Here is a 23,770-nt window from a genome sequence, read left to right as displayed (position 1 = left end):
GTGGTGAACTAGCTAGCATTATAGAGTGGAGATATAATACCTAGGATAGTTTAGGAAGGCCCTCGGGACTCTTCAGTGCTTCACACGAAACACACTCAGGACAAATACAATCGACCACACAAGATATCTGACATAACATTCACAGCCTCTTTCTCATCCAGACTGAATTTCCAGCCAATCATTTTCTTTGAATAATATGCCTCACAGAACAAATATTATATATTTGAATATGTACAGCAGAAAATTTCACTTTATCATACACAATACAAATCTCAGCAAAACCAGGCTAAAACATCACATGCTTTACAACTTTAAAAGCAGCCCAGGAAAAAGCTGAGTTTGGGGTCAAGCAATGCCACCAATAACTTGAAACAAATTAACCCTACACCTGCCATACCAATACTTCTCATGGGCTTGTTTGTTGGCTCGTTGTATAACACTATATTCACCAACATTCCCTCTATATGATAGTGACCTGAATATAATCATATCTTGACCAGACAAACCTGTGATTGATAAATGGTCAAGAATCCATAGGGTATAATGACACACAAACAACCTAGTTACATAGTCTGACCACCAGTCTGGGCCGTGTTTCACAAAGCAATCATAGTGCTACGAGTATCGTATCTCCTATACTTTAACACGATGACTGCCACCCGAAAATACTCGTAGTATCAATGTCTGGACGAATTTGCCACTACGAGTTATCTCATAGCTGCATCAATGATATTTTGAAACAGGTTTCACATGTTGGCAAAATAGGCACAAGAAGCAATCGTCTCCTGGCGGTAACAAAGAACGCCAGGAGACGTTTGTTTCTTGTGTCTATTTTGCCAAAATGAGAAACTTGTTTCAAAATACCATTTTGCCAATACAAGATAACTTGTAGTGGCAAATTCGGCCAGAATTGATACTACGAGTATACTCATGACAGGCAGTCAACGTGTTAACAGAAAGTTACGCTAAGATAGCTTTGTGAAACAGGGCCCTGTTTCCCCATCTAAAAAGAATAGGTTTTTATGGACCTATTATAACCCAGAAACCCTATTAGTTTTTTTCATATGCATTTTCTGTAGAAAAGGAAACTGAAAATTGGACCTATGTATTATTTAGACTGATCCTTAATCAGTACTTACCTTAGTTGTGGGAATAACATCAGAAATCCACAGCTCAACAGCCAAACCTGGGCTAAATTTACAATTGGACCAATTTAGTTGGCTGAGAATATGGAAAAGCTATGTTGTCCTGAAAATGTCAACGTCAAAAACAAATCTGTTTGTGTATTTTCTTGTACACTTCATGCAGCATGTTCAGAGACCTATACCACGTGGTACTGAAATACATCTTTGAACATTTTTCCCTGAAACATCTGTAATATGGCGATAGAGATGTACTGATGGAATGTTATTCTGCTTTAAACTGACGGACAAAAGCAAATAAGCTGACTAAGGTTTGGTAATTAACATCTGCTAGACTAGTTCTAAAATTGACGAAATATTTCACCATATGGTGAAAATACATTTGCATCAAACTATTAGTTTTTTAAAACATCAGGTTAATTCTTTGAGCAAACCTGACAGATTCTACACAACTGTCTTAACAATAGAGCCACAGGGCCCTGAAGCTTGCCTGAACCTGTCTGGAATATTTACAAATAGGGTTTCAAGTTCATTACAAAAATGGTAAACAAGAACATGGGCACATGAATAACAGACATTTCCGAACAACAGAACAGCCAAAGCAGTTGTATCAAGGGCAAATTGAAAACAGACCAAACATTGTGCGAAATAGCCACTGGTTTATACATTCAAATTTCGGGCTAGTGAATTAGTTTGTAGGCCAGTAACTTTCAGGCCTAGCCAAATTTGGAAACTATTTCGCACACTGAGGCCAAAACTTACGTTCTTCCACATATTCAACATGTTCACAGTATTGCAAATGATATAAGCAAAAAATGACAAATTTAATATGGTGGCCTTGTGAAAAAACAAAATCATGTGGTCAGGGTTTTGATACAGACTTGATGAATCATCTGTGAGAAGTTTCAGCATTGTAGGCCATGTGGTTTTGGAGACATTTTTGGAAAGTTTTACAATTGCGGTTTGTCAGACAATACACCATCATATAAACTTGAATGAATGGTCAAATCAGGTCAACACAAAAGTTACTAAAATTGTCGGAAAATAAGAAATTGGTAAGCTATTTCAAAATCATTAGTTGCTTGAGCAACATGTGACAAGATTAAGTGAGTGAGATAAAGCTGCCATCAGCAATGTTCTAGCTTCAGAGGTTGGGCCATGTTTGGTAGCATGAGTTATATGTAATATCGGCTAATATCTCCATCCTTGGTTCTGTTTCTGTGGTGCTCGCTACAGCTAACAGAGATTTGAGGTCATTCCTTTATGGGTCACTTCAGAATCACCTTTCATGAACCAATGAAATGAAGTCAACCCTAGCATCTAAGAAAGCAGCTTTCTTGGACTTTATAGAAATATCTTTTGCCAAAGTTTGCAAATCAAAACCTGAAAACTGATTCTAAACAATCTGGACTGACTGACTGACTGAGTTTGGTTTTACGCTACTTTTAGCAATATTCCAGCAACATCACGGCGGGGGACACCAGAAATGGGCTTCACACATTGTACCCATGTGGGGATTCGAACCCGGGTCTTCGGCGTGACGAGCCAACGCTTTAACCACTAGGCTACCCCACCGCCCCAAACAATCTGGAACGTCTAATAGATGTCCGTGGTTATGTGGCAGTATTAGTCATGGTTTGTGGAGAGTTTCTTCTGTTTGAAATGTTTTCCACACTGAAGTGAGAGACAAAAAACGTTTGTAATGAATAGGTCATACAGACCATGACTGTCATTTTCCAGATCTGCTAAGCGACTCTCTTATTGGACAGATGAAATGTAATTCTGATGTGACCCATAACAAAGGGATTTCCTCATAGCATAGTTCCAAGGTAGATTTGATCTTAAGCCACATTGGAGATCAATAAAGAATTACATTCTGACATTATTTGTCTTTTCAGTTTTAGAAGGAAATTTACATTCCCAGAAATATCACTTACAAGCGAATTTGCCTGAGGTAAACATATTTTTGGTGAGTGCAAGTGGAGAAACAAGCTGTTAGGAGATTGTTGAAATGGAAATTAACAGATTAATTACTAAGTAAAATAAATGTAATCTGAAAGAAAAGATAGAAAAGTCAATGCAATTCTATTTTTCCGGCAGTTGTATATATGCTTCAAATACGGGGTATTTTCAAAATGTACAATGATATGTGGTACATCAGGCTTAAAGTGTTTCAGCTAGTAGGTCCTTCACACTAAAACAACAAACAGCTAACAATCAAATAGCCTCCTCGAATAAATAACACCTTGAACCAAGATCTTGCACTATTATGTTATCAGAAAAAGCTAGTCAATGTACAGCCTATCAGATCTGTGTTCCAAGTGGTTGCATACCAAGGTCAAGGTCAAGGTCAACTTAAGGTTAGTCAAGATGAAAAGCAGCATTTTAAATTTGCATAATGTTGAAGCATGGGTCAGAAGTTTGAGCATTGTGATGCACAGACATTATCTACTGGTAAACAGATGTGTTCAAGGGACACAACTGTGAAACAAGTGCCATGGGTGCTCCCAAAGGTGTACCCAGTGTCCATTTGGGATGTTAAATTGACCAGTATATCATTGTATCATTTATTCTCAGATGGTAAGATATGTGATACACACTTACCTGAATTAATTCACATTGTCATCCTGTAATATTTTATTTTATGTTTCTCACACAGCATTAAAAGAAGCAATGGAATGACTTTGTTGGCAAAATGGGTCCTACCTACATTGTAATAACAATTCTATCATTATAAATGTGTGCAAGATCTACATCGTACAATGTACATACTATTAAGACTTAAATGCTGTTACAGTCTCGACTATTTTAAAATATGAACCAAAATATACAGGAAGTTTGAAGCCTTTTCAAACAGTTTATGCCCTATGAAATAAAGTAATTCTTGCAGTAGCGCTGCAAATTAAATATTAGATGTACTCCATCATGAACAAAGTATCGCAAGTGTCGTATCAGGGTGATGCCATATTTTGACATCCCGAGAGTACATGTTCAAGGTACGGAGCCTGCAGATACGTTCATGAAACACAGTTGACAGAATGGAGAGTGCATCATCCATCATGGACCATGTGACTCAAATGTGGATCTGACTCTTTCTTATTCATCAAGGTCCAGAACCGGCTTTTCTCTGTGTGCTGGTACAGTTTGAACCTATCCTGCAAATACCATTGTGAAGGATGAGCTGAATCTTCTCCCAGCTGTATGTTGCGACTGTGTTAATGCCTTGCAGGGCACTGACCCTGTCAGGGTGTAGATAACCAAACGTACCACATCAGTAAATATTGAGGCAACAGTGTGTGAATGAGGTATACAATAAGCAATGAGCTTCAGCACTGAGGTGGGGGTAACTTTCAAGTAAGCATAACAATTGGTAAATAAGGTCACAATGACCTGACATGTCACCTTGACCCCAAGAGTCATATTGAAGTCACACAACCAGCTATGTATCACAAATGCTGAACTATACACTGTCAGATGAGCAATATTGAAAACATTCTCCTTTTTCTGTTGCAAAATATCTTGATCTTTTCCCATCACTAGTGAATCTGTGGAGAAATACTTGAAATTTGTTCAGTTTTCACATATCACATTGTGAGCTCTATCAGTCGCTGCTGTGGTTGTCTTGATTTCATTGGTCAGATTTCACACAAAAGAGAGCTGTGTCAATCACATCTCTGACTTAGTTTCCCAATCTGATCATCAAGTTCAATGCTAATTTTTCAGGACAATCCTCAGCACAGGAAAGTCTACTGATCACTTCACATCCAGTCGTGGGATAAGACTAAGCTAAAGTCTCACTGCAAAGCTATAGTAATATGGCATCAGAAACAGCTTGCCTTGTAAAAAGCTCAATCTGTAGGGCAAAAGAGAAGCCAAGGAGGTATTCTTTTCTTTGAACAAGACATTTTGACAAGGATGGTAAAATCTTAGCATTCAGGTAACATTCAATACCATAAGTGAATCACTTTCATTTATATGTTCCAGGGGGAAGGATGTTAACAGTCATGGTTTGAGGATGTGTGGAGACACACATACAAACACATCCATGATGCCGTTATCCAGATTTGTGACCAGATTATTTCAATCCTGTTGATTTCATGTCAGTCTGAGAACTCTTTTCAAAGAATTTGATTTGCTTTTTACAAAAATATAATCACTTTGTTGATATTACAAATTACTTTTAAATGTTAGGCTGTACATTTGACATTAACTGCTGACATTTTGAAATTACTCTCATCCTATCAGCTGAAAGACAAAAAGGAACACTAGCACTTCCACATTATCTGTTTGTCTGTTATATCACAATTGTTGACAGGCACCATCTTGTCCTTCAGTCGTGCATTTGGGCCAGTTTGACCATGAGAAAGTTGATGAGACCAGCTTGTTTGGAGCGGATTTTGGTGACAGTTTTGGGTGAGATTCGACCAGTTTTCCCTTCTGGCCTTGTAACGTGGATCTCCAGCAGAGAATACTCCTGGACATGCTTCCATTCTATCTCGGAGTACTTGTACGACTGGAGCATTGACTAGAGAGAAAGAAAGAGCAGGATTAAACACATTGATCATTTCATGCACCCAAACAATAGTTCCATGCACTGTAGCTCACTTCAACAATTTAAAATGTCCTGCTTAACAAAACTTTCTGTCAGTGTTGATATTGAAAAGTTTTCTGTATAGATACTTCAGTGAATGTTGAGTGAACCTCACAATGTTCTGATCATTATGAAAACAAGTGTTTGCCACTGATATGGCAATGTCCCCCGCCGCTAAAGAATGGAATATCTAGATTTACTACTTTATATTTTTTGGGTCACATACAAGATGCCTGAAATGACTGGTGTCTGCATAATCACCCAATGTAGGCTGTCGACATAATTGAAAACATTGGGTGCAATGTTTTATGAGATCGCATTTAAATAAGTTTGAAAAGTGTTCAAAGTGTTGTGGTGACCTTGGAGATAAGGTCAAGGTTACCCAAATCAACTGGTGTCTGCATAATCCCCCAATGTAGGCTGTCACCAAATTTGAAGACATTGGGTACAACAGTCCATGAGATGTCGCGTTAACAAGAGTTTGAAAAGTGATCAAAGTGTCATGGTGACCTTGAAGATAAGGTCAAGGTCACTCAAATCAACTGGTGTCTGTGTAATCCCCCAATGAAGGCTGTCACCAAATTTGAAGATATTGGATACAACAGTGCATGAGATATCACGTTAACAACAGTTTGAAAAGTGTTCAAAGTATTGTGGTGACCTTGAAGATAAGGTCAAGGTCACCCCAATAAGGTCAAGGTCACCCCAATCGACTGGTGTCTGGGTAATCCCCCAATGTAGGCTGTCACCAAATTTGAAGACATTGGGTACAACAGTTCATGAGATATCGCGCTAACAAGAGTTTGAAAAGTGGTCAAAGTGTCGTGGTGACCTTGAAAATAAGGTCAAGGTCACCCAAATCGACTGGTGTCGACTGGGACATACGTATGGACGCCGCTGAATACATAGTCCCCCGTTCCGTGTTGTGGTGGGGGACAATAATCATTTGAAGCTCTACTTAGGCCAAATTTTTACTTATCAGTTTGTACATTCTTGTAACAGTCACGTAGAAGAGGTGTATAAATTTCGAGTAACAATTATCGAAAACATTCCTGATTCGAAGAAAATTTTCACTGCAGCTCAATCTCTAGGCATACGATGGCTGTCATGGCAACCAAGTTGAAAATCCTTTTGAAACCTCTTGGGCAAGTTAAACTGTCATCACTGATGAGAACAAGCAACAATTAAGTGACACACAATATTGGTGACTTTCAAGAAAATTGGAAACTTTAATATAAATTGCATATATATAGTCTTATCCTATCTCACGATTTGAACTTCTCTCTCTTGCTTCGACGGTGAGTGGAACGAATGAGAACTTTTCCTGTAGGCCTCTCTTATCCATACGCCCGTGTTTTCCAGGCTGCTCTCTTTATAGGACAGGGCCCCGTTTCACAAAGCTCTCGCAAGCCTAAGATCTCGTAACTTTCCTCGTAGCATTCGTACCTCCTATACTGTAACATGTCTACCCACGTGACTACCTCAGAGTGATCATTCTCTTCTTGGAGCCAATGACAGTTATACATAACCGTCGTGATCTGAGTAGAGGGGAGGCTTCTAGGGCATCCATCGTGAGAGATAGGATAAGTATATATATGTACAATTTATATTAAAATTTCCAAATTCTTAAACTTATCCTATCTCATGATTTGCACTTATCCAATGAACAAGGGAGGCGGATCTGACTAGCATGGTACATCTAAATGGGTTCTCCTGAACCCCTGGCTTACTAGGCATCAAAAGGCACTGACAGTATATACTGTATAGGCTAATGACAACCGTGTAAATAGCAATGAACAAGTGGTAGCCACAGGATCCAACTAGCATGGTACATCTACTTAGTGATGGGTTCTCCTGAACCCCTTGGCTTACTAGGCATTATCGCTCCCAAGGAGTGGGTGCTCCTGAGCAATGTGGCGTTCGGCCCCAGGATCCAACTAGCATAGTAGCTATACTAGTGATGGGTTCTCCTGAAACCCTTGGCTTACTAGGCATTATCGCTCCCAAGGAGTGAGTGCTCCTGAGCAATGTGGTGTTCGGCCGCAGGGTCCGACTAGCATAGTACCTATACTAGTGATGTAGTGATGGATTATCCTGAACCCCTTGAGTGGGTGCTCCTGACTGTGCTGTTCAGGCATCATTGCTCTCCTGAACCTCTTGGCGTACTAGGCATCATTGCTCCCAAGGAGTGGGTGCTCCCGAGCAATGTCGTGTTCGGCCGCAACCCTTACATATGCAAGAAAACATAACTAGCCATGTCACCTTGCCTCGCCATGATTTTTCAGAGTACCCCCGTTATTACAACTAGTAATCAGGCCCGTACCTGCTTCGAGACTGCCCCCCAGACACCATCACGAAGAGGGGAAAAAGAAACTGAATCGGAAAAGCTCACAAGTTTAACATTCTGTACCAAAACAACACCACATGGCTTCCACTACTTACCACAGTTAGGTCACAACGGTGTGCTAAGGTACTTAGGAGCTAGAACGCTACGAAATCCATAAGGAAATCGGGAAGGACTCACTACACTGACGTGATTGCTCCATGCAATAGAGGTCAGCAAGTGAGATTGTCGAACACTTCTACATACGTAAGAAGCAGCGACAAGGTAATAACTACCAAGGCCACTACATGCGATGGATAGTTTGAACCCATTGACTTACTAAGCACAAGTGCTCCCAGGGACCGGGATTCCCGAGCAATGTGGTGTTCAGTCACTACCTTCACGAATGTGAAAGGACGCAGCTTAGCGAGTGTAATCAGTCACATTACCACGATTTCCAAAGTACCCCCATAATAAAAGTCTAACGACTAGTATCGGGCCCGCCCCTGCTTCGAAACAACTCCCACAGACACCGTCCCGTGGAGGGTGAAAGGGTAATTGAATCGAAAAACTCACAATTTTAACGTTCAGCACAACATCATCTTATGACTTCCCTACTGCCCACAGTAAGATCACATAGATGTGTATAGGTACTTAGGAGCATGAACGCTACGAAGTGTAACACTTCGGGAATGACTCACTTCACTGACATAATTACTCCATAGAGCAGACGACAGTAAGTGAGGTGGCAACTCTCTAGAGTCTCAAATTAAATTGAGAGGAGCAATCTATGTCCCGGAAGAATCGAAGACACAAATCAGAAAAAAATAATCAGAAACAATTGTACACAAAACAGAAACGATCGCGAACTGAAGCTGATGGTTGTACCAAGTGGCTAACAGGTCTACATCTGGTCGTGATAACAGGTAGATCATCGATTGGAACATCAGGGGCAGTATTTTACACTCCCCGGGTGACAGGTGTTTGGGACGTGACAGGGCATCGGCAATGACATTCCTCATCCCGGGAATGTGTCGGGCTCTGGCCACTATGTTTAGTGAATCGATCAGATGATAAATTCGAAACATCAACTGAAGCAAAGCTGCTGATCCTGTCGACCCCTGATGGTTTATGTACCAAACTACCATCGAATTATCTGCTTGAATCAGTATATGAGAGGACCGTAGTTCAACTACCCAATACCGAACGGCGAGAATGACAGTGCTGAATTCCAATTCGTTGATATGAAGGGCCCTTTCTCCTGATGACCACTTCTAGGCCACTTGATGGAGAAAGTGAGCGCCCCAGCCCCTGAGAGAAGCACCATAGAGACTCCACCGCAAACATTCCACTCGTTCAGCCACCAACGAAAGACTGAATGTAGTTGTACGGGAAGATGAATCAACTCCCTGGTTTGTCGTCCGGGATGTATGGGCATAGAAACATCCGAAGAGGGCGAAGGTGCAGCTGGCCCCTGTAAGTCAGCGCTTGTGCCGACGTCAACCACTCTAGTAACTTCTGCCACTGGCGAAAAGTTGTGTGTTAGACCATCACTACTGGTACGTTGGACTGAATCTTGTCCCACCTCTACTGTGGCACAAACATCATGACCTGTCGTGTCCCAATAAAAAGTAATCATAAGGTCGGTGTTACCTCCGATTTCTCTGAATTCACCAGCCACCCTAAATGCACGAGCATCTTGATGATGAACTGCCTGTGGAGATGAAGGAAGAGTGGATCCTGCTGGGCTTGAACACAGTCGTCGATATAGTTCTCAAATGTCACGCCTGGACAATGCAGGTAGCTTGTTATCAAGCTTCAAAAAGCTCCATCCATTGAGAAGAGTCTTGACATGGATGTACCTTAAACTGAAAGAACTCGTGGCTTACGACCTCTGTGTCCAACACGTTGGACAGTTAGAACAGGATCTATCAACTCTGTTTTGGAGAACCTTGGTACTCTTCGAAAACCATTTGAAGAGATCAACAAGGGTCACGATGAGTATGCCAGGATTGCAGGCAGTTTACTTTAACAGTTTGACCAGTTTAGTGTGTTTTTTGGGCTGAAAGTTTCTTCCCAAATTTTTGCTGCATCAGAGCAATTGTCTCCCTCCATTCAAAGCATAGAAACAACGGCAAAGGATGCACAAAAGGGAGCAGAGCAAGTACTGGCGTATTATGATAAGCTGAGGAGTACAGAGACTTTTTCAGAGTTCTACAAGTCTGTTGTTGATGAAGCTGAAGACAAAACTGATCCTCCACGTCTACCACGCTACTGGAAGAGGCCCAAGAGATTGGATGATGGATCTAATACTCAAATGTTTCCTTCTGTGGGATATTATTATCGCCAATAATATTTTGAAGGTCTAGACATTGTCCCTATCCTTCATGTTGAATGTAATCAATAGAACATCTAGTATCTTGCTCTAGGTAGCTGTAGGTGGTCGGCGAACCATGCGATCATGTGTGTCGAATCAAATAAAACAATTCCTGCATCTTATAGGCGACTGGCATAGCCCAAACCATGAAAACAAAGACGAGGTTCGATATGGGTTAAGTGTCTTGGGAGGCATCCCAGACACAATTTGCTTAGGCTCTGATAGGCTGGTAAGATGCGCCGTGTTGGAAATAACACGAGTGGTCAATCGCCCAATTCGTGAATCAGCTCAATTGCTGGCAAGGTCCAAGGAATGGATTATTGACGAATGCAGACAGTTCGATGAATGCTGACAATTCAGTGATCTTGATCGGGACGGCCAAGTGAACTGGTTCGGCGATAGGAATCGGTTCAGCCTGGTGAAACGGTAAGAGTCGGGCTGGTAAATCGGTTCAGGGTGGTGGGCCGGAACGTGGATGTGATCTGAATCAGTCCGTGATCTGGATCGGCGTTGTGATCTGGATCGTGACTGTGATCTGGATCAGTTCGGTAATCCGAAACGTTTAAATGATCTCAGCTGATGGAGAGATCTAGAACGATCAGATGACCGGTGAAGCGAGGTGAAATGTTCCGGCCGAGGTGAATTGGTTCAACGAGGTGAATCGTTTAGGTGAAGAGAGACGTTACAGCGAGGCGAACCATTTCAGTGCTGTGAATCGAATCGATGATGTGAACCGTTTCGGCGATAAGAAACAGTCTTATATATGGCTGAATTGAGTCGATGTCGTAATCCAATACATCGTGGCGAAACGGTTCGGTCTGGTGAATCCATTCGGTGTGGCGAACCGATTCGGTGTGGTGAATCGGTTCGGGCGATTTGACGATGTAGATCGGCTGTGTGAGTCAGCTGGCAACACAGAGCGGTTTGATGAGGCGGAACGATGAGTAGACATCTGATGATGCGCCAATAAGATCATCACCTTCCGACATCTCAGGATGACGAGCAGTTAATACTGGTCGCTGAAAGCAGGGGGTTCTGTTGGGTGATCAACTGTTGAAGTGTAACGAGCTCTGTCTGCCAGCCAACGGGAGCAAGCATGTCTACATGCTCTAAAAACGTCCTTGATAAGGGAGCACATTCCCGACAACGTTTGCTCCAGGAACACAGGTCAATACAACCCACACATGAAGAGTTGGGATCCGAGGAAGAAAATATTCTAACAGTGTGCACAAAATTACGCTACTTAGGGTCAACTACCCATGATATATTTCTCATGTTAACTTGTAAGAAGAGCTGAGAACTCTCACAATACGTCCACACAGTGGTACAACAACAAGAAGAATGATCACTCTGAGGTAGTCACGTGGGTAGACAGGGGAACGTGCTGCACGCTTAGCCGTGGACTAGAGACCTGTCCTATAAAGAGAGCAGCCTGGGGAACACGGGCGTATGGACAAGAGAGGCCTACAGGAAAAGTTCTCATTCGTTCCACTCAGTGTCCGAGCAAGAGAGAGAAGTGCAAATCATGAGATAGGATAAGTTTAAAAATTTCATTCTCTCATACTAGAAAGTTCTCTCAAGTACAAGACACTATATAGGACAGCGTTCTTTCAGGAATCTCCACCCAGTCCCATTAGCTGCTTACAACAAGCATGGGCTGCAGAAGACCAAGACCTAGATATTACCAGGTTTATTGATAAGTAAATAGGTATAAGTAACTGTTTGAATCAAGACATTGTTTTCAACTGCAATCATCACCTTGGTCTGTGTGCTGATGATATGTATCCCGACATCATTCACTCCTATGTGACATTTCGTCGTTGAACCCTGGGGGAAAAGAGAGCAACTGTACAAGTCTCAACAACAGAACCAGTTTCTGTTTGACCACAAACATTAAAATTCTGACAACCAGGTAGAAAATTTTTCCTAAAATGAAGCAAACAAGCATACTTTCCCTGCCAAGGTATCCATTTCAATTTTGCTTGTTCATATAACACCAAATGTTTAGTTCATTGTTGACAAGTATCTCTTAAATGTATGCTATCCTTTTCAGTGCACTTCTACCCATTGAGTGAGTGAGTGAGTTTAGTTTTACGCCACACTCAGCAATATTCCAGCTATATGGTGGCGGTCTGTAAATAATCGAGTCTGGACCAGACAATCCAGTCATCAACAGCATGAGCATGGATCTCCGCAATTGGGAACCGATGACATGTGTCAACCAAGCCAGCGAGCCTGACCACCCGATCCCGTTAGTCGCCTCTTACGACAAGCATGGGTTACTGAAGACCTATTCTAACCCGGACCTTCACAGGTTCTACCCATTGAAGACAATCGAAAAACATGTAGCAAGGGACATAACCCTGGAAAAAGATTAGGCACCAAACTCAATCTTGATAAGCGTTTCTGAGTTAGGGTACATCTGTAAAGGTTAATTCAAGTAACTTCAGCAGTTTCTGAAAATAAAATCTCTACTGTAGATGTTATGCACAAAGTACAATATGAATCGAGGACCTGTAAAAAAATGAACTTACATCACCAATTTTCAAACTCATTTGATATCTTGACCTGTAACATTAGCGCAGTACATGTTCAATTACCACAGTTTAGCGAAATACTAAATTCACTACTTCACCAGTGTATTCCAGTGAGTGAGTGAGTTTAGTCGCCTCTTACGACAAGCATGGGTTACTGAAGATGAATCCTAACCAATATCTTCATGGGTTACCAGAGTATTCCAAGCACTGTATTTCTTTGTTCTTGTAATGGTAATGTTTCTCAACAGTCAAATCATGATATTTTGAATCTATTTCTGATAAGAATGCTATCTTACCCTGCTGCTTTGGGGGTTCTGTAAAGTTCCAGTGAAAAAAGCTGAGCCATAGACAGTGAGGTAATGACAGTGAGTCAAAAACTGACGTTTCAGTGCCTGCAAAGAAATTAAGAATAAAGTCATGCAGTTGACACACCAATTAAAATGTGCATTTCACATCGACAGATTAGTGACCTTAATGTGTGAGACATACTAGGTTACATGGCTGATATCACAGCACTCCTGGGAGTGGCTTACCACAGGTTACATGGCTGATATCACACCACTCCTGGGAGTGGCTTACCACAGGTAACATGGCTGACCACAGGTAACATTGCTGATATCCCACCAGGGAGGGGCTTACCACAGGTATATCACAGCACATCTGGTGTGTGATATCCAGGATACACACCACTCCTGGGAGGGCTTACCACAGGATACATTGCATGGCATGATATCACCACCACTCCTGGGAGGGGCTTACCACAGGTAACATGGCTGATATCCCACCACCACCTGATATCGGGGTAGGGGCTTACCACAGGATACATTGCTGATATCAAGGCACCTCTTAACTATCACAGCTCTCCTGATATCACAGCACATCTGAGTGGTGACTTACCACAGCGTGACTTACCACAGGTAACATGGCTGATATCCACAGGATACATGGCTGATATCAAGGCCACCACAGCACATCCTGGGAGGCTGAGGCTTACCACAGGATACATTGTCGATATCAAGGCACTCTTAACTGATATCACAGCACATCTGAGTGTGACGCACCACAGGATACATGGCTGATATCACAGCACTCCTGGTAGTGACTTACCACTGGATACATAATTGATATTACAGCACTGGTAGTGGCTTACATATACATTGATATTACAGCACTCCTGGTAGTGACTTACCACAGTATACATGGCTGACATCACAGCTCTCCTGGTAGTGACTTACCAAAGTATACATGGCTGATATCACAGCTCTCCTGGTAGTGACTTACCACAGGATACATGGTTGATATCACAGCTCTCCTGGTAGTGGCTTACCACAGGATACATGGTGGATATCACAGCTCTCCTGGTAGTGACTTACCACAGGATACATGGTTGATATCACAGCTCTCCTGGTAGTGACTTACCACAGCTCTCCAGCTCTCCTGGTAGTGACTTACCACAGGATACATGGCTAATATCACAGCTCTCCTGTATGGGACATACCACAGGATATATAGTTGATATCACAGCACTCCTGGTAGTGGCTTACCACAGGATATATAGTTGATATCACAGCTCTCCTGGTAGTGACTTACCACAGGATACATGGCTGATATCACATCACTCCTGGTAGTGGCTTACCACAGGATACATAACTGATATCACAGCACTCCTGAGTGTGACCTACCAGAGGATACATGGTTGATATCACAGCTCTCTTGGGAGAGGCTTACCAGAGGATACATATGATCTCACAGGACTTGTGTGTGACTTACCAGAGGACTCCTGTCTTTGATCTGGATGATTTCTCGAAGGATCTTGCTGGCCCAGTGTGTGGTTGCCCTCTGGCCCAGGATAGGCTGAGGCACCAGCTCCTGCAGCTTCTTGCTGCTGTAATAGGAAACAGTCACAGGTATAATACCTGTCAACAAGACACAGAGAATTATGGCTGCAACATCAGACAGTCGCTTCAGGATACTTCATTCCATGTTGCATTATCAAGTTGATGTTGGACTGACTGACTGAGTTTGGTTTGACGCCGCTTTTAGCAATATTCCAGCAACATCACGGCGGGGGACACCAGAAATGGGCTTCACACATTGTACCCATGTGGGAATTCGAACCCGGGCCTTCGGCGTGACGAGCCAATGCTTTAACCACTAGGCTAGCCCACCGCCCCGGTTGATGTTGGAAGGAAAAACCAAAGTGATTCAGATCTGAAATCTACAAGCACAGGTATGGTGCTGACAAACTTAGTAGCATAATCAGTTTAAATGGGATTCAAACCCAGACTATAGGTTTCTGGTAACGTAAGGGAAGCAATTCTGCACAGTGAAATGCAGCGAGTTTGTTGACTTGGCCCATCAAAAATGAAAAAGGGTAATGTTAGATTATTGAAATTTATGGAAAGTCTTAATTTGGTCATAGTTTGTCCAACTGATAATGACAGATGACAAGCATCAAGCAGTCCTGATCATCACCATCTGACCGCCTCCGTGGTGTAGTGGTTAGAGCGTCCGCCCGGAGAGCGGAAGGTCGCAGGTTCGATCCCCGAAAGCGTCATACCAAAAGACTTTAAAATATGGTTCTTGTTGGTCCCTGTCTGGCTCTCGGCATTAATGGGTACAACAAGGACTGGTCGGCTCAAAGTCAGTATACTGTGTCTGAGTGGGGTATTCATGCTTCACTGCGGCATGGTATCTCAGTGAGCTAGCACTATAAAACCAGCTTACGTCTGGGCTAGTACAAGCAGCTGCACATATACATACACACGCATGCACATCGTCATATGAGCAAATTTTTAGAGTAAAATTAATATTTTTATACTTATCCTGACTCATGTTTATTTGCTTGTCTTCTTCTTCTGGCTTAACCTAGTGGAACACTTGTATCTCCCAATTGAAGCTCCCTTCAATAAAAAATCACTCATTAGTACTCACCCCGAAGTTATCTCCCTTCCTCAGAAGCTGGAAGGAGGGCTTCACCCAAGCCCATGTGCCTCACTCTCTCCTTTTTTGTTTGAGCCCAACACTTTATTTTCCCCTGAGAAATCCAAAGTGTTAAGTGGGGAGGACGGAGGGAGTTATTCATGAGTCAGGATAAGCATAAAAATATTAATTTTACTCTAAAAATTTCATATTTTTCTTATCCTGACTCATGTTTATTTGTTTGTAGAATCCTACGGAATAGGAGGTGGGATTATATATACTTTGGATTTTACTAATTAGTGATTTGAACTGAGATGATTGTAATAACCCTAAGGGAACTTCATGAAGGCACTGAACTGAATTCCTGCTGTTAAATTAACAGCTGCCTTTAAATAGGTTATTACAATTTACTGAATATAATAAAGTATATAGAACATTAATTAAGCTAAAGCCATTAATGTGGTAGTATAAACTGTTGATAGTTTATAATGAATACTTTTATAAGAACCAAAGTAGTAAGCTTACAATATGCATATATATAAGCTATAACATAACTGTGCCTAAGGTATAATGATAACTTGCTGTATAATAGTAACCAACTACTGAGAGTTTGTTAACTAATACATGTTATGAAATGAACATATGATAGAGCTTAAGGAATAACTTAAGCTGAACATATATATAATAGTAGAACTCGTAAGAGTTGTAAGTATATATATATTATGATATAGAATCATAGTACTGAGCTTAAGATAATATGTTAACTTAAGCAAATATATATATAGATAGCATAAAGCTATTAGTACTGTTATCAGATAAGTATAAAATCAGCAAGATAGACTTATCTTCTCCGCGGAACTGTCAACTGTTGAGCGAGGACCACGGGACCGAAATGGTGGATACCTGAGACGCCCTTGGTGGTGATATCTCTCAGATAATGGTTTGCAAACACCATCTCGGACCTCCAAAAACATCCCTCCATAATGGTATTCAAAGAACAATTTCCATGTAAAGCCAAAGTTGAGGCTAGTGCTCTAATTTCGTGGGGATTAGCAGCACTTGAGGGTTCAGTCCAGCTGCCTTGTAGGCTCTTAGTATGACAGTTCTGATCCAAATAGAAATGGTAGTGCCGACACTTCTGTCTGTGAAGCGGTAGATATAGGGATAAACAATCTTTGAATTTCCCTCTACTTTGCTTGGATCTTTGGAGATATATTTTCAGTGCACGACAGGGCAAAGTGATAAGTCCATCGTGATCCCGCGCCCAAGTATGGATGAGAGAGCTGGGACATGGAACAACCTGTCTGGTTGACCTGGTAGTTGATTTTTCGCTATAAAATCCCAGCTTAAGTCCCAGATGAGCCATGTTATGAATATCATCAAATCGCGTTCTCTCATAGTCCAAAGCTGAATTTCCGGCTACATTCTGGCGCAGTGGCTAACGCTAGCAGGAATAAGGTTTTGTGGGTCAATGATTCATATGACGCAGATAACAACGGTTCGTAAGCCTCACTTGTGAGGTGTTGAAGTATCACATTTAGATCCCAGGCTGGCGCTTTGAAACTTCCGCTTCTGATCTTCCAATCGAAGGCACGAGCAAGGCGAAGTAACTCCGTGTTTTGGTCAGTTTGACGCCGCTCTCATAGTAATGACTGAGCTTATGGCTGCAAGATAAGTGGACAGTGTAGATCCTTTGAGATTCTTAGTTTGACGAGGGAAACATAAGAAATCTGCCACTTGAGGATGTGTAGCAAATCTGGCTGAAAATCCTTTCTTAGCCGCATAATTGACAAATCTGAGCCATTTATCATCGTGATAAATTACGAAAGTGGAGTTACGAGTGCAAGCTGACCGACCGCCATTCTGTTGGAATAACCTCTCTTATTCAAACACGCCTTTGATACAATCCACACGCGAAGTCGGAATGCTTCTGGTGTTTTGTGCACTTGTTTGGTGTGCGGATGTATCAGTAGATTGGAGCGCAGTGGGAGCTGAAGTACTGGTTTTCCCGATTCTTCGTGATGAGGTCTGGAAACCACGCTCGCTGGCCAGTAAGGCGCAGACCAAAATGAGATCGAGGCTCTTCGCTTGACTGATTTTTAGCAAGACTTGTGGGATCAACGCAGGAGGCGGAAAGCCGCACGCTGCTTAGTCCCTCCCACGATATGCTTAGTGCGCCCGCTGCCCATGCTAGTGGGTCTGGCACTGGCGATAATGGCGGTTGTCAGTTGATTGTTGAATCGGGTGGCAAATAGATCTATCAGAGGAGATCCTATTTCCATGATTATCTGATTGAATATCTCTGTGTGGAGCATCCATTCTGTCGGGCGATGGTTGGTGTGGCCGAGAGAGCCGCCTGCTAACACATTCTTTGCTCCTGGAATGTGGCAGGCTTTGATATCGTGATGTTTAGACTGTCGACTAGATCGAACAGTTTGAAACATCGAAAGTGAGTAGATTCAGTGATCTTGTTGACCCTTGTTTGTTCACATAGAACGCCACTGTGGAGTTGTCTGTATGAATCATTAACTGAGCCGCTCTGTAATAGGTTGCTCCAGTGATCTATGGCGCTTATGGCTGCTTGCATCTCTAGCAGATTTATGTGACATAAGCTCTCTTGAATGCTCCATAGGCCTGACGCTGTCCTGCCGGAAAGGTGGGCTCCCCAACCTTTAGTGACGATCCACGAAAGATGTGTTTCCGATTCCGCTCTAGTAAGGAGACGCCATCGCGCAGACATTCAATCTCTTGGTCCACCAGAGTAGATGTGGTTTGACGTAATCTGGTAGACTGAACGGTAGAGAGTCCTCGAGATGGGCATTGATGAGGACTTGTAATGGACGAATTGAGCCTGCCTCTGAGTGTCAAGTCTTGAGCCGATGTGAGTAGTCCCAGTAGACTCTGCCACTGTCGAGTGGTAACGGAGAGAGTAGGGCTTGGGGATCAGTTGTTGTATCTTGATCCATCTGTCCTCCGACTATCATACGGTTCTGAGCTGTAAGGAATCGTGATACCTAGAAACTGCAGATCTTGGCGCGGGCTCTAGGTCCGACTTGAGTAGATTTACTAACCAGCCTAACTGCTAGCTAGTAGCTTGATTGTAAATTCCAGCTGTAGTCTGAGACGCTGTGGATGTGGATCCACCTGTATGCCGCCGCCTAGGTAAAATGCACCCGCAGGCCTTGACGATGTAGATATGAGACCATAGGCTTGGTTATTCTTGTGAATATCCATGGGGCCAAGTGATTCTGAAGGGAAGTACTTTCCATTGGTAGTGTATGCCGCCTAGCATGAATCTCAGATATTTCCTTGAACTGGGATGAATCGAATGTGTAGGTATGCATCCCTGCAGATCTATACTTACCATGTAATCTAGTGGACGAATTAGATGACGGTTGAGGTAAATGTATCATGCTAAACGCTGGTGGTTTGCATAGAAATTCTCTGTTGAATGTGCTCATGTTGTAAAATGAGACGATACTTCTCTTTGGAATTCTTTTCGCACTAGGAAGACTGGGGAGTAGAAACCTGGTATGATGTTTTGCTGATCGAGAACTTCTAAGGCCTGTTTGTTTAGTAGAGACTGTACTGTTTCTCTTAACATCGGTAGTAATGCCAGATGAACGCTGAACCCTGGTGGGTTGACTGTTAACGGTGGCTTGGCCTTGAGTTGTAGACTATATCCGATCGGGCGGATGTTGGATACATAATGGTCTTGAAGTATTCCCCAGTTTTCCCAGTGAAGTTGTAGTCGCCCACCCACTTGAGACGGTTGTACTGGGACGACTGGGGTGGAAGACTCCAGTCGCTCCGAACCTGACTTTCATCGCTTAAATCCATCGGCACCTCTGGATGATCTGCCTCTAGCTGATCCTCCTCTGAACTTGTTGTAGGGGCTTAATTTAAAAGAATCCTTGGGATTATTAGCGTCGCTAATTTCTTATCCCGCGCTCTCTGTAGCCCTGAGAATTTAGCCTTACCCGAAAGTACCTCTGTGCTGAATGTTTGAAGATTGCTAACGATCCATAGATCTAATCATGAGTACTTCTCTAGAATCTTTAGATACTTCCTTGGAGACCTTGTTAATGTTGCCACCAAACAGTAAAGGTGAAGACCATGGAGCTGTGTACAGGGGCTCTGTGAATTGATTATTCCAAGAGCATGAGGCTAGTAATCCTTGCCGACGCGCATGGTAGTAGTTTCAGTAAGAGCTGAAAGATGGTCTGTAAGGAATTGTTGATCTTTCTTCTGCATAAGTAGAGCTGAATAGATCATCCTGTCCTCCTCATCCGTAGAGTTCTTGAACTTGGTGATGAGAGTTTCGCTAATAGTCCTAGATCTATTAAGTCCTAAGAACATTCTTCTGGCAATGGTATCTAACCTGGGCCATCTTGGCATCGCCAATCCTATAACTTCTGGACTTGGAATCACTGATAATCTTGAAGTTTTCATCAATCTCCTGAGTCTTGAAAAAGGCTCCATATTATGTCCATAAAAATGCTTGGCATTGAAGATCGGTAAGTGAGGAAGATGGGATTTAGTAGATTTGGAGAAAGTTGTATCCAGTTTAGCAGGAACGGCTGCGATAGGATCCACAGGAGGTATGGTGATATGATCTACGCCATCATCTTTCATCAGGTAAGTTTGGGCTGTATCCTCGCTCTTGGAGGGAGAGGCCAGTTGTAATTCATTTACCATCCAATACCTTATCTCAGCCTCTGAGAAAATGATACCATCGCCTTCCTCTGACGATGGTCGTGATGTCGGAGACCTCGATCTGTAAGAAGATCTATGTGAGGACTGAGGAGAACGGACTGACGAAAGGGCTAGTGTATGCAGATCTTGAGAAGACATCCTTCAAGGAGACTGTGGGCTACGCTAACGGTGATGGCTTCACCGACGCCTGGGCTTCTCGAACGCTGAGGGCTGCGCCAACGCCTTGTAGGCGCTAGAGAACCACTTAGCCTTCGCCCTTGGCGCTAATGTCTGGAGTCAGTGTCCGCCCGACATATGAGTGCTTGCTTTGCTAACGCCTTCTTCAGACATGACAAGGTGCGCATAGGCTAAGCACTCCTTCTCCGCTGGGCCTCTTGCAAAGGGTCAGACTCTAGCTCCTTCCTCGAGGCGCCTGGGATACCTTATGCAAAGAGCTCACCCGGCAGGGTTGTTCTCGCTGAGGCGCTGCCTATGGGCTCAGGGGTTCCTACGCCGGTCAAGGCGGCTCTGGGGCCCTGTATGACTTAGTATGGGGTGGGCTCTGGGGCCCGTGGGTTCTGAGGCCTCTGTAAGCCGTGAGCGTCTTCCATCATTCTCATAATGTGGTTGATCAAGTCATCTGGGACGCTCTATGCTGATGAGGGATGTCTCTCTGCAGAGGTGACGGACCCTCAGATAAATGTATTGGTGATAGCGCGGCATCTCCGGGTTGTGTGTTCGCTCTGGCGCTTGAGGTGATAGTCGCAGAAACGGGCCGCTTCTTGTGACGAACTTCTGAATGATAATAGGCATATCATCATCATATAATGCTAATTCTGTAACTGGTAAGATATCAGAGGCAAATTTATTAGATTTAGTTGACTTCCCTTTAGATGACGGTGTAGATCTTGGAGTACGAGAGTACGAGATGATATGGCTGGTTTCCTCGACTTGACTGAGACGACGGCAGCTCTTGAGATGCAGGTCGCTTGACATAGCGGACAAGCGCCCCACGCTTATCCTCCGAGGGAAACTCAGGCATGCCACCAGCCGGTGACGAAGTCCTCAGTCAACAGTTGACATGAAACATTAATTTGCGATCTATTAGCCATGTTTGAAATCTGTTTACGAGATTTATCTGCCTTCCGCCTGTAAACGGAACATAAATATTTGTCAAAGGTAGAGATAGGTAAATTGCTACACAATTTACAACGAGAATCAAAGGAACATGGAGTAATGCAACTAGGGCATTTTAAATGAGGATCGGTATCAGAGTAACGTGAGTTTACAATCTGTGCAAATTTTCATTAATGTAGCCTACTGAACAATCACGCAAAGCTGAATAAACAGCAGAAACACAATTAATAATCAATGCAAATTGAATAAATATACTAGCACTACCTCTATACTAACGTATAAGAGGAACTAAACTAGATTTAAATAAAGGATATATGTGTTGGGAGACACAGGTGCTCTCACGCCCAGCTCACTGGGCTAAGAAGGAGAGAGGAGGCACATGGGCTTGGTGGCTCCTCCTTCCCGCCACGAAAGGGAGATAACTCGGGTGAGTACTAATGAGTGATTTTTATTGAAGGGAGCTTCAATTGGGAGATACAAGTGTTCCACTAGGTTCGCCAGAAGAAGAAGACAAGCAAATAAACATGAGTCAGGATAAGAAAAACAAAGTGGTCTGTACATAATCACATCAGGACCAGAGAAATCAGTGACTGATATCATGAACAACATCCCAAGCTGTCTTCTAAGAATGACCAGCAAATGTCCAAGACAATGGTGTCACTTTGGACCAACTCTGTAGGAACAACGAAAAGCAAGATAAGCAACTGACCAATTCACCAAACCTGACTACCCAGTGCAGTTAGTAGTCCTTATGACAAACAAATGATACTTGGGATAACAGAGGACCCCTAGTTTGGGCTTTTAGGATGTGCTTCAGGTCACATGAACCTCTACTGCCTTGGCATTTTAACCAGAGACATGACAAGGAGTATATGAGTGAGTTTAGTTTTACGCCGCACACAGCAATATTCCAGCTATATGGCAGCCATCTGTAAATAATCGAGTCTCGACCAGACAATCCAGTGATCAACAGCATGAGCATTGATCTACTCCACTGGGAACCCATAACATGTGTCAACCAAGTCAGTGAGCCTGACCAATCTCGATCCCGTTAGTCAAGCCTCTTCACGACAAGCATGGGTTACTGAAGATCAATTCTAAGCCGGATCTTCACAGGTGACAAGGAGTATACGAGGTTAAATACATAAGTTGGCTGCAACAAACCATGTTAACCCACACATATATCATGGCATACAGAGTGAAGAATAAATGTCTGTCTGTTACACTAAAGGAGTCTCTGTAGTCGACAGTAATTCAGATATACACTGAAATAGACTCTAGTCAAATAAGAATTCACAAGTGTTCCCACAAAGAACTCTTGCATCTCATCGCAATGATTCTCACCTGCCAAAATGACAACAACATACACAACATCAGCTCTACACACTGCTTCACTGTCAGGCTGTTGGCCTAACTTAATGGCCTCATTTAACAAACTCACTAAAACTATAGTCCGTTTGACTTCATTTGAGACCGATGAATTGCTCACGAACACAAAATCTAATACATGCAACAAAATCTTTGCACAGTCACATGAAATCGACAGACCAACTCTGATGATTTGTCTCATAATTTTGGACACCCGAATAAAAAAGTTGTTTAACAAACGATCATTATTTTGTTGTCACTTTTCGCTATTTCTTCGAGAGGAGGACTACTTGCTGGTAGAACAGCCAGGTAACAAACAAGCGTGTGCAGTGAATTTTCAACTTCATAATGCAACTCGCAAAACCTGTTAGTGAGCAATTCATCAGTCTCAAACGAAGTCAAACGGACTGTACATGCATCACCACTAAACTTTTAAAGCACAGCATGTGGAGTAATGACAATTTGACCCTCTTACCAAGACTGTTAGAACAGATCCATATTGTGAAGATCTGGGCATATGGAACAGGTGGCATCCCAAACTCCTGAAACACATTGTACAATCCATGAATGTCTAGCAGGTTCTTGCTGTCTACAGCCATCACTAGAACAGTTTCAGCACAATATCATTCTTAAACACTCCGAAGATTTAAGAGAATACTTCATAGTGACACATAGTGA

General features: G+C 42.7%; 1 protein-coding gene across 1 annotated transcript; it reads right to left on the bottom strand.

The window, feature by feature from the left end:
- Window positions 1-2,625: 2,625 nt before the first annotated feature.
- Window positions 2,626-23,691, bottom strand: LOC124269929 (FERM domain-containing protein 8-like). Its single transcript, XM_046704954.1, has 5 exons — window positions 23,568-23,691; window positions 14,741-14,886; window positions 13,267-13,362; window positions 12,192-12,260; window positions 2,626-5,667 (listed from the first exon to the last, which is right to left on the bottom strand). The coding sequence occupies exons 1-5, from the start codon at window positions 23,689-23,691 to the stop codon at window positions 5,473-5,475; spliced, it is 630 nt and encodes a 209-aa protein (XP_046560910.1). The 3' UTR covers window positions 2,626-5,472.
- Between the last annotated feature and the right edge of the window lie 79 nt (window positions 23,692-23,770).

This window comes from Haliotis rubra, unplaced genomic scaffold (assembly GCF_003918875.1).
Source record: "Haliotis rubra isolate DU_JTF1 unplaced genomic scaffold, ASM391887v1 Scf102, whole genome shotgun sequence".
Taxonomy (NCBI): domain Eukaryota; kingdom Metazoa; phylum Mollusca; class Gastropoda; order Lepetellida; family Haliotidae; genus Haliotis; species Haliotis rubra.
The sequence above is the reverse complement of the archived record's forward strand: the minus strand, read 5'-3'. Positions and strand labels throughout refer to the sequence as shown.